General features: G+C 35.7%; 1 protein-coding gene across 9 annotated transcripts in view; it reads left to right on the top strand.

Moving 5' to 3' along the window:
* The window catches only part of FBXL13 (F-box and leucine rich repeat protein 13), a 78410-nt gene that overhangs the window by 16832 nt on the left and 48881 nt on the right, over nucleotides 1-12697 (top strand). For all 9 annotated transcript variants that reach the window (XR_002434316.1, XR_002434317.1, XR_002434318.1 and 6 more), the window contains 2 exons: nucleotides 4769-4864; nucleotides 6278-6413. Coding sequence is in view for 6 of the 9 variants with exons in the window: in XM_021384522.1 (XP_021240197.1) it covers nucleotides 4769-4864; nucleotides 6278-6413 (232 nt within the window). In the remaining 3 variants the exon portion in view is untranslated. The remainder of the gene's footprint in view (nucleotides 1-4768; nucleotides 4865-6277; nucleotides 6414-12697) is intronic.

Here is a 12697-nt window from a genome sequence, read left to right as displayed (position 1 = left end):
TTCTGGGATTCTCGGTACTTGAGAAAGGGGTGAAGGAGTGGTGAAGACTCAGTCACATGTGGGTGCTGCTGCTGCAGAGACTCAGATCTCATATACATAATATCCATGCACGCAACAGCCAGAATCCACGTAAAAAAATTCAGAGTGACAACCATTGTGTGGTATGCAGCCATTCTTTTTGATTAATGCTACGGAGCAGCTGTAAAAATACAAAAAAATAAGATTTATCTTCAGTTTACATATAAAATTAATTTTATAGCCGTTATAAATCAAATATACTGTCAAATGTTACCTCAGTGGCTTAGCACAAAACATTAATGTTTTCCATTTCTCATACAATTCCAACTTTGAGGTCTGGATGTGAAAAGCAAGGTAGTTTGCCAGCCTAGACATTGGTCCCAACATAGAGAATGATTTTATGTACATTCGTGAGGAGAATCGAGTAGAAAATGAGAACAATACTGATTTTTAATAGGAAATAACATGGTATAAGAAAAAAATTGAATAATTTACACAATTTTGACCCATATTTCTGTGATACATATATATAGACATAACTGTAGGAAGAATAATTATTTTTGTAATTACTTAAAGTGTTTGCATATCTAAAATCCAAAAGCGATTCTTAAGAAAATTGTATTTCCTAAAATCATGGAATCATGGAATCATAGAATCATTTGAGTTGGAAGGGACCCTTATAGGTCATCTAGTCCAACTCCCCTGCAATGAGCAGAAACATAAAGCAAAATTACTTCTATCAATTGGATGAATTAAGATTCAGCCTCTACGTTTAAAATACCCATACAATTATGGTTTAATATTGCTTAACCATGATCAAGTTTTCAGTATTCAAATTCCTCAGAATGTCATGTTTGCTGAGGATGTTGAACGTGCAACTGTAGTTGGAGGGAAGCTGTCTCATTTACCCTTATTCCCATTCACTCATTCTTGCCCCAGCACCATTCTCCCCTTCGTGTTCATTACAGTCATTTATATGACTTTGTAGTGAACTGCATCAGGGAACAAATCTTCTCAAAAACAGCCATTTTCTCCTTCTACTGAATCAGTTTGTTCAGTTCCTTAGTCTAGCTGCACAAACGCTTACTTGGTACAGGGGAAGAGATGGGGAATGAGTGGTGGAGAAATGGGTGACGGGGTGAATCTTATGGCAGCAGCTGCAGATTTTGCTTATGTAAAAGTGTCAAACTACAGCATGTCTAACCTAAGCTTATTGGGATCCATCAATGAGGTGTTTCTCAGTGACGAGGCATGCTGAACTGTAGTGGGCTGTGCTGTGATGCGTGGGAGCACAGCTGTAATGCATCTTTCCAAGAGCTACCCCAGGTGAAGCTGGGATGTTGAGTATGGGAGCCCATTCTCTCAGGTTGTTTTGGTGTAGAGAGGGTTAAGGACTGAAATGCACAAATACAGAGATATGGGGGCATTCCAGCTACGTGTGCCTAGATGTGACTTGGAAGGGTGAGGCATTGGGTTGCATCTCTTGCAGGTTGTATTAGGGCACATATGGGAAAACAGGCTGAGACAGTTGTGCTGAAAGTATTTTTGTAAGTATTTTTCGTGTATGTGATATGAGTTAAATGGTACAAGCTATTATATAAGTTAGAGGTGCCTGTGCCAAAAAATAATGGTTTTATTTATGTGTAAATTGTGGAGGGAACAAAAATTGTTATAGAAGAGCTGGGAGCTCTCCAGATACGTTGAAAACTGTTGCTATGGAGAAAGATCAGCAAATCCTTCTAATTTAAATACTTCCATTTTATATTAAAAAAAAAAAACAAAAACAGCTCTCCCGTTCCAAAGGGAAGTGCAAACCTGCATTTCTGTCACCTAGTTATTCTTTCTTGAGCTGTCACTGTTTTATTGAGGGTAGTAAGTACAGAAAGAACTCTTCTATTTACTAGCAACAGTTTCCACTTGCTAAACGTCTGTGACCATTTGCTGCAAAAAGGCAGAGAACTCTTTCTTTTCCTGTCTCAGTAAATCCTTCTGCTCTCTTTTTGTTAGATCCATTAACTAGATCCAATCTCGTTTAACGAGTGGTTTTTATTGGGTTCTGTCTCCACCAGCCTCTGGTTATTAGTTAGGATGTCTTCCTTAAAAGCAGTTGATAAACTCCAGCAGAGGAGAAAGCAGCCAAGGCGAGACATAGTTGTTGAATTTTGATGTTAGATCTCAGCAATTTCAATTCATATTAAGATTGTCGGATCCTTCTGTATTCAATAATATTTTTATTTTTTGTTCCTCTTTGGTAGCTTCTATAGAATTTGTGTTTAAGCATTCACAGACTGTGGAAAATAAAGCATGCCTGAACTTCTTGACGTTTTGGAACTTATGAGGAGACTTTACTGTATCTAACACTGCAGAAGTATTTGTCAGTGGATCATTTGAAAACCACAGATTGTTATAGTTATAATCTTTATTAGAATGCTATCATTTAGTACAACTTTCTGTTTTTCTCCCATGCAAAAAAAAAAAAAAAAGGCTGTCGGCTTCTATTTGTTACTGGAATAACATTTATGTTCAAAGCCATCTGGAAATCATTTGCTTTCTAAATGTCATCGTTTTATGATACAGTTTCCTAAGAACATCACTGCTACGACTGTACCCTAATGCTGAATTATTGACAGAAAATTATTGCTCTGCTTTAAAGCTGTAATGGTGGTTTTGACTTTACATGAAATAAATGGTCAGTGGACCATTCAGAACTGACAATTCAAAAGGCTAAGGAGTACTAAGTCAAAAGTTTACTTTTGTTCTTAGGCTATAAAACTAGGCCCTAACAATAAATAATAATAAACAATCCATTTTGTCAAATACTTTTTGTGAGTTGTATCAAAATTCCTCAGAGTTTTAAGTTAGGCTGAACTTGAAACTAATTCACATGAAACAGAATTTTGCTTAGCTAAGTCTGTGATGGGTCCAACTGTAATTATCATGGGATTCAAGTCTTTGTAGGTATGAGGTATACAGAAGGAATTTACTATTCAAAAGTGGCTGCACATTTCTGTAGTTTATAAAAAACCAAAACCTTTACAAGAGCCTAACTGCATTCTGAATCACATAACTGTTGTTAGAATGAATATGGCTGTTTCAAGCAAAGGTTTGTACTTGAATTCCTCTATGCAGAAAAAATGAAACCCATTGACATTTGTCAACGCTTGCGAATGTTTATCGAGGCCAAACAGTGGATATCAGCACAATGAGGTGGTGGGTGGTGCATTTCAGTGGTGGTGACAGTAACCATGGATCACCTCTGCTGGTGCAGATGCTTACAAGTACAGCATGCAGGCTCTTGTTCATTGCTGGCAGAAATGCATAATTAATGATGATGACTATGTTGAAAAATAGTGTTTTGTAGGTGAGAATTGACTCAAGTAGTGTTGTTGTCCTCTTTGTAACTATTGTAGTTTCCATGGAAATAAATAGGAGGCTTTACTTTCAGAGTGACCTAAATTATTGTGCAGTTATGAAAGTAATTATTTACATTACAGGTGTAAAGCTTTCCTTACATAAAAATTGCTTTAGGAAAAATGGTGTGCATTTTTTCTTACTATGCTTCTTTCAGGGTTTTTTTGGTTTTTTTTTCATACTTTCAACTGAACATTTTAAATGTTGAGTTTCATATCAGATATTTTACTGTATTTTGGCATAGGGTGTAGTACTTTGGTTCTGCAAATGATTAGGGTTGTGGGAGTTTTTAGTATGTAAATCATAGAATCATAGAATGTCTTGGGTTGGAAGGGACCCCAAGGATCATCAGGTTTCAACCCCCCTGCCACAGGCAAGGCCACCAACCTCCAGATCTGGTACTAGACCAGGCTGCCCAGGGCCCCATCCAGCCTGGCCTAGAACACCTCCAGGGATGGAGCATCCACAGCCTCTCTGGGCAGCCTGTTCCAGCACCTCACCGCTCTCTCTGTGAAGAACTTCCCCCTGACATTTATTCTAAAACTTCCCTCCTGCTCTCTTATGTAACATTCAGTATATGGTCTTAGTCTTTGAGTCTTAAATGCATCTTGCATTTTCAGATGATTATAATATAATACATATTTGCTTCTGTAGCAAAGGTATTAAGCTTTACCATATTTTCTCTCATTTTGTTTATTGAGTTTCTTCTAAACTGAAACATTAGTATTATATTGGCAGAAATACTGTTTGGAACTTGGCCTTAAAAATGACAGGTGAGGAGCTATGGAAGCAGTTTACCAAATGCTATTTACTTGCAATCTCTTATGGCTTGATCTTGCTGTGTCCGATATTATTTACCAGGGCAAGTCCTTTTTGGAAAAACAAGGTGCCACAATTATTTGATGTTTCAGAATGATGCGTGTGGTAACAGTATGTTTTAGAATATTTAGCTGTATATACTAAACTGTCAGTATAGCTTTTACAAGTATTGCTTTAATGTAGATGAAATGAAACTGCTGGCAGTCCTGGAAAAATGTCAGTTTAGAAACTCATACCCATCTTTCTCCATCACAGCTTTTGAGTAAAGCTATCTTTTCATATTCTTTGTTAAGGCTGTTGATGAGAGAAATTAGTGACATTCTGCTATTAAAAGTGTATTTAAGAATTTAAGAATACTAAGAAGTATTTAATTTGAAAATATTAATATTTAATATTAATAATTAATATATTAATTTGGTCATTTTTCTTCTTTTTAGAATAGAGGTATGTGTATCATTTACTGCAGCAGTGCTTCCTAGTGAATAGCTTTTAATAACGTTTGTCTGTTTTTCTGACCTAGATCTTTCGTTATGTAAATTTAGTTGATCTAGCAAGATGTGCTCAAGTTAGCCAAAGCTGGATGCTACTAACTCAGAACAGTTCGTTATGGAGTGATGTAAGTAGGATGGTAACTTTCAATATTTTATTGCAATTTTATTTATTTTTAAAAAGAGTGAAAAAAGGAGGCAAGTTATTTTAAGAATACTAAAGACCTAGGTTATAAATTTGATCCCACAATTTGACCTATTCTACTTGGCTTTATGAATAAAAAAAGTTGGAGCAACTGAAACAAAGTTGTTTGTGCAATGTCATTATGAAGCCAGTGGAACTGAAAGGACAATTGGCCGCTAATTCTTGGCTACAGTCCACTAAATTTAGACTGTGAAGCGTCTTAAGCTCCATCAGTCATCTGAACAGCTGCTTACATTTCCTACTTTCTGCTTCAGGGCAGCTGCCTGTTGTCTGTGTGAGGTTTTTGGCTTTTTTTTAACTGAACTTCTGATTTGTTTTGTTTTTGTGTATATTTTGCAAAGTGCCTGCCCAAATTTGAAGCACCAACACCTAGAAGACACTGCAATGCCCAGCTTCTAGGTGCCTGTAGCCTTTATTTGGTCTGGTCTTAAATTACTGTGATAACTTCACAATCTTAATGAGAAATATTAAAATTTCTGATAATTTTAATGTAAGAAGACAAAAATCCTAATAAAGAAATGGAGAACATTCTGAACTCCTGTCTTTCTGACACTGTGACATCTTCCAAGTATTATGCACAAAAATAACGGTGATTAATTTATTGAAGAATTTGAGTAACAAGCATGTATGAAAAAAGAAGGCATGGAAGGCGTTTTCTTTTATGAAAAAGAAGGCATGGAAAAGTCTCCTCCAAAAAAAAGAGACATTTCTTCTTAAACTTTTTTTATGTTGGCTTTCCCACTATTATTTGAAATACTTAGTAGTCATCCTGTTGAAACAATTTTTAGCATTTTTTTGAAACTTCTTCAGCTTGAACTTTTGATAGATACTATGAAAAATAATGTTTTTAGTCAAAGATCTAGTTATCCCTAGACTGCAGCTTAAATCAATAAAGGCTTCTTCTGCTAAAGCTAAGATAACAGGTTACCAGCTCTTGATATCTTGATATATCAGTAGGGCAGTAATTAGAAAAAAAATCTTTAACAGCATTGGGATTTTTTGCATCTTAAAGACAAAAGATAAAGTAACAATTCAAGTCTAATATTTTTATTTGCACAAGGTATTTCTGACATGCTGTCTTTTTGCAGTTCAAAACTTGCCTCATCTCCATAATTACTGTACACACACGCTTCCTCTACACATAAGTATTTTCAGTCAGCTGCCTAGTATTTTTATACATGTAAACAGAACATATTTCTGTGTTTTCAAAATTTTATTAATTCAGTGTTTAGATATAACTTCCTATTTTTTATTGATTTTCATAATTATGTATATTTTGCATCTACATACATATATTTTTCGTACTGAATTACATATGAATTGCTTAAATTTTTAGATCAATTTTTCATCAGTAAAGCATAAAGTGCAGGACAAAATAGTAGTAAATATATTGCAGAAGAGGCGTCCTTGTGTACTACGCTTGAACTTTCGAGGTTGCTATTCTCTTCACTCGCCAAGCTTTAAAAGCATCAGTAAGTACTACACACACACATATATATTTATTTATTTTCACTCTTTCTTTAAATTAAATCTTCACTTTAGCTCACCTCATTTTGCAGCCTGTATTCTTCTCTAGAGGTCCAGTCACAATGAAATAATTGAGTATGGGATCTGTAAAATTAATTTAAATGTGTCCCCCTTCCCACATCACAATCTGTAAGCCCAGAACTGTCCATATAACTGAACGTTGCTAGAATGCCACAGAGTAATTTCTATTATGTGTGAAATGCTGTAACATGACAGATAAGATTGAAATGCAAATGTATGCTTAAATATGTTAGAATGCTAGATCCAGCTACACTGAGATAATTTTGCGCTTCTCCTTGCTGATGTTCATGGGATTCTTGCCAACCTCTTTCTCCAGCCTCTCAAGGCCCCTCTGGATGGCAGCACAATTCTCTGTTGTATTATTATTCCAAAGTTCAGATGATAACAATGTAACAACTTAAAGTCAAGATAAAGAGATGAAGTTTATGGGAAGTTTTGATTCCCCAAAGAAATTACTTTTTTTTTACCCCAAAGAAATGAAAAATAGAAGCATAAAGTTCTTCACTACCCAATTATAAACCCTTGGCACTTTGTAGCATCATTGGAAAAATACTTGCCTGCCAGTCATTCAAAATAAATCAGAAAACATGCATGGTGTCTGTTTTGATAATATATTTTGCTGACAGAAAACCCATGGAGAATCATTGTTTTAGAAATAATATTAGTTTCTTCAGAATCAGATTAAATTAGCAGACTTGTGAATCTGTGTTCAGCATTGCCAACTTTGAAGGACAAATATCTCAACCATCAATATTTTAGAAACAGATTTGAATTGTTTTTGTCAGTCATAATTTTTTAATTCCTCCTACACTATTTACAGAGTAGCACTATTCTGACTCTTCCTACAGGGTCTGTTACCACTGAAACTGTATGGTGAGAGTTCCTCTTTGTGTCACTTAGAGATGATAACTGCTGAAAATCTTTTAGAGAGGTGGCTGTGGAATATTTACAGTACACTATACTTCTCTCAGTTTAAAATCAAGTTAAATATAGTCTACCATAGATCTTCAAATGTATTTTTCTAGACTAAAAGTAACTGAGAATCCCTGAGTTGGCCAAGAAATGAATGTAGTGCTCTTTGTGATAGCATTTTACAGTAGTATCAGGTCAGTCATCTTTTTTCCAGTGCAGCTGATAGCTCCACTAAGCAGGTAAGCGGGAGGGAAAAATAAAAGCCTTTATGGTCAGTGTTAAAGGTTCAGTACTAGCTGTGAAGGTGTGTTTGGTTCATTAGGAGTTACCTGCATCCTAACCACTATTCAGCTATTATATCATGAATACTATTAAAACGTCTTTATAGTGTATCCATGGGAAAAAAAGTCATCTGTTACAACTGGGCAAAACCCCAAGGGATGTTTTTGATTCTCAGAACACCTTTTCTTCAATGTTTTTCTAACAGCAATTGATTCTTTCCTAGACTGCACTTTAATTGAATGCGTATGCATTAAAAAAAAGGAAAGGGAAATGTTTTTATTTTCCAAAAAAGTGTAATTTGATGCTTTGAGCCTACAGTGCATTTATTATTCTATCAGATAATACATTATTTAAATTGTTGGTGCAACATATTACAATTTCAGTGTGTTTTCTTTTCCTTTAGAAAGAAATTGTGTAATTGTGGGTGAGAACAACTTGCTCTCTAGAGTGGTGATGGAAAAGAACAGTTGGCCAAGAATAAAAAAAAATTTGATCATGATTTTGGCTTATAAATCAGAACATAGAATAACATTCTCGCGTATATCAGCATGCAAGTTATTTAGTAAATAAATTTATTTAAATATTATAATGAACTTTGGCAGATAATAAAGCCAGAGAGCCAACATGAATGATACACAGCCACACTGTTTCCATTCTGGGGGCTGTACTTAGAAATGTTACATCCTTTTGTGATGTTGTTTTCCTTATGCTTTTGAGTACAAAACTAAACCATAGTAATGTTTATTGCGTGACATTTCTTACACTCTAACATTTGCTTTCCATTTTGTCTTTTGGAAAGACACTTTAAATTTTGTGTATCATTTCTGAGTTCTCTGTGAGTTAAAAAGATTGTTTCATACTTTGCTTGTATGAAGTTCTGGGAACTAATTCTTTAGTGCTTGTCATTAAAAAAACATTTTTTTTTCAATTCAGTTTTCATGTAGAGAATAACAGAACTTCTCTTATTCTATTGCTATTTTAGGACACCGTGCTATTGTTACTAATGTGAGTGTTGATATAAAATCTAGAATTTCATGGCATTACAGTTGTTCACAAATGTATGTACTGCCAAAAAGCAATGACATGAGTAAGGAGTGGCTGTAAAGTGAGAGATATTTCTCTCTACTAAGAGAGGGATTATAAAAGCCTGGTAGAGATACATTATCAAATTTTCAAGTTGAATACCTGATTGCAACTCTGTACATTAACTTTGAAAATTTGCAGGTTATATTTAAGATAAGTTTTTCAGCATTTTTGAAACCTATTCTCAAATTCCTTCATCAGAATGGAAAGCACTGCTGCATATTCTTTGCTGCTTACAGGACTGTGATTAGCCAGCGTGTCAAAATGCAAAAACTTACTTGCCATAACTTGAGCTGACTCTGCTCTGGGCCCCATGCCCTGGTTTCATCCCAGATGGGGTTCATAGCACATCGATGTTCGGTTGGTGCTGAGGACCAGTCCAGGCCACTCGGTGGGGCAGAGCTGCTGCCATGATGGCACAGGGCAGGGGGTGGCCACAGTGCAAACTGTGCTGGGCCATGTGTGGCCTGCAGGCCATAGGTTGGATATGCCTGGTCTAAGGTGAGGTTTGAAGATTAAAAGCCTGAATTAGAAATAGCACTCCTTAAAGTTAAAACCAGATAAAGAACTGTTGCCATAGCATTAAACTATATGTACACTACATTTTCTATCACATGGTTTAAGTGATTCGTATCTAGATAAAATGATTGAACTTAGAATCATCAGTTTGTTGGCTGTACCAGTTGGAAAATCAGTATGATGGTTGCCATTACATGCATGGATCATTACATACTTACATTTTTAATAGGTTCAAAATCAAAGATTATGTTTATTTTCATCTACTCAATGCTATTCATTTTAAACTAATCATGGTAAATCATGTGTGGTGGTCCTCAGGGCTTTTAGAAAACATAGAAGCTGTCTCTTGTAACTTTGAAGATACTCAGTAATTCCTTCTAAGAACTAAAGAGATTTGTATCAGCAGACTATTGCCAATTAGAATAATAACGTATTTCTTCTGTTAAAAATCATTAATATTGATCATACAACTCCCTTATGCCATTCTTTTGAAGCTCTCATGGGTGACTTAAAATTGCTGCGGAACAATTTCTCTGTTTTCTTTTAGTGATTGAATATCACATTGAAATTCTCTTCCTTTGACATTTCTTCAGCTAACAAACTGCCTTGAATTGTCTGTTCAGTAATATGCTTCAGATGTTATGGTCCTTTCCATTGGAACATCCGCCAGCTACAGTTCTGACCTCATATTTCTGAATAAATCCAAGATTACACAGATTTTGGCAATGGGTTTTTATTGTTAATGGTAAACTCACAACTATGTTAGCTGCTTTTCAAGTCTGTTTGTCTTGGTAATCTTGTAAATATTTTTTTTAATTAATTAACTGCAGTTTTTAAACATTATTTTTATTTAAAGCATCTTTTTTATGTAGTGTATGCATGAAATAGTAATCATTATTTAATGTTTACATATGAATGTTATGTGATTTCAGCCCAGATTGTCTTTGGCAAATGAATGTGTTTTTGTGCCAAAGAAAAATGAGTACATGACATATATGGATTACAGCTCAGCTGTTTGTGGTGTTACTCCACCCACTCAGGGATCTTAGAGAATTGTTTGACCTCCATGCATGACTGGGAATTGTGTTTAAAACTTGCCATTCATGTTCATAGTGCAGGAGCTAGGATTTCCTCAGAGGGATTTGAAGTGCTTTATCCCCATTAGTGGTTAGAATATTGACATATGAATTCATTTTTCTTTCACCTTGTCATGGCCAAAAGTGATTTTTATGTTTAATGTGTGCTGTGCAGAGAGGGGCCATGCTGCTATAGAGTAGTGTAGTTGTTTCATCTGGACAGCGCTCCTAGTACATGCTGCATTTCAAGAAGACAAGCAGCACTATCATACAATTATTTTCTGGGTATAGACAGAGAAAGAAGGGGAATCAAGAGAGATTACCGAAACTTGAAAACCATGCAAAGGAAGAGGAAGACCGTTGGGTTTCTTTTAGATATAGAAGTAATCCTGGAGCCTTTGTAATTAAAGAGCACAGAGATAAAGAAATTTCAAGATGAAACTGTAGTTTGTGGCTGTGTTGTTTCATGGAGAGTATACTTTTGTTTACAGTAGATGACAGAGAAGATCAGAGGAACAGAAAATAAGCCTGTAATGCTGACTTGCTTATCAACTGTTAATTGCTTGTATTTTTTTTTTTTCAAATAGATTTTTGTTTCTTACTGTGGGCTGCTTCACTCTCTACTATATTTGCAGTTCCTATATGTTTTTTCTGTTCATGCAGTATGTTCTCCAAGAATTTGCTACTAGGCAACATCCAGAGAACATACTACTCTGCATGTGCTCTTGCTCTTATCTAGTATTTCCATTCCTGTATTCCATTAACTGTCTATTTTGCCACTTCCTCAATGAGAGTTGTCTGAAAATGCCAACATATGGAAAACTGCTATTTTTTTTCAAGGCCTCTCCCTCTCTCTCTCTTAGCTCTTTCTGTTTCTCCAGTGGGTTGTATTTTAGAGTTTACAAATTGCAGTTGCTTGTTTAAAGTTCCAGAGTCCATCTTAGGAAAATAGTAGCTGTGGTAGGAGTTCACCATTCAGTACTTTGGTCCATCCATCCTTTGATCCACTCTAAGAACTTGAATTTCATTTTGGTGTAATTGCATGAGTCTTTCTTAATTATCTTTCTGGAGCTTGTGGGATGACACTGATTTCACCATTCCACACTGAAACCTTTATTTGCAAGGTAGTTGTTGAACCATGATCCCTTACTGTGTGCATTGATATGTCCTTCAGGTACACATTGCACATGTCTGTGGTGCCCCTAAACATCTTGTGCAGATCGATACAGACAGCATGTTCAGTTGATCATTCCTTTGAACCAAGGATCAGCAGATGCAACATTTTCTGGTGCCTGTGTTTGAGAACTTGTTTTTTTCCAACTATTATGCCACTGTTCGTGGTCTTCAATCTTATTTCACTGCTTTTCCAACCACAAACCTCCTGCTGACCAGAGATCAGAGAACTCTCACTCAACTTTCCTCCTGTACTCTTTTCCGAGATTGCCTTTCCCTCCTCTGACTTTGGCCTACCTCAAGCCTTTTTTTTTCTTCTTAACACTGTCTCTGTGCAGAAATTATCCTGACATGGTTTATAAACTCATTTTTTCCTGCTCAGCTTTTCTCTGTTGGCTGTATTGCTGCTAACAGATGTTCTGCTGTGGTTCCATTGTCTGTCCTTTTCAATCATTCCCAGTTGTTCACTTCTGTACCAAAAAAATCCTCCAGAATGTGAGAGGAGGAGTTTGTTAGTTAATGCTGGCCATGATAGATTTCTTTCTTTTGGCACTTTTAAAAGTTTCTAGAAAATGCCCCATTTAGTGGATAATATTGTCCAAATGGGAATTTCATCAGTGTTCTGTCTTCCTAGGATTATCCTTTAAAAATTAGGGCAATGCTTAGGATATTCCCAGGAAGAGAGAGGTATGCAATATGTTGTTGTATTTCCTGTATATTTTTTAAAGGTATATGCAGAGGTAATGTCTAAATTATTCAATTTATCTGCACCATTAAATAGATTTAATCTCAATAATGAAGGACATGAACAAATACAGTTAATAATGGCATGTTTTTACTTAAGAATTTTTTTGTATTTCTGCCATCTTTAATTTTTTTCTGAAATTTTCCTTTATGCTGTGCTTTTATTTCATGCTAGCATAAAAGTGCTGAGTACTTTGTATTACACTTCTAAAACAAAACATCTGACTTTTTGGGATTGCGGCTGGAGCACCAGAAGAACCCACAAACACCACACTTGTGTGCAGAGCTTTAAAAGAGCAAGATTTCTCCCTGGAGTGTTCCAGAATTTCTTCAATGATAGCCAACAGCTATTTAAAGTTTTGGCCCTGAATCTGTATCCTGCACTGCATATTTCTGACTTGATCTAGGGCTTCCTTGAA

This window comes from Numida meleagris, chromosome 1 (genome assembly GCF_002078875.1).
Source record: "Numida meleagris isolate 19003 breed g44 Domestic line chromosome 1, NumMel1.0, whole genome shotgun sequence".
In the NCBI taxonomy this organism is placed as follows: domain Eukaryota; kingdom Metazoa; phylum Chordata; class Aves; order Galliformes; family Numididae; genus Numida; species Numida meleagris.
The sequence above is the reverse complement of the archived record's forward strand: the minus strand, read 5'-3'. Positions and strand labels throughout refer to the sequence as shown.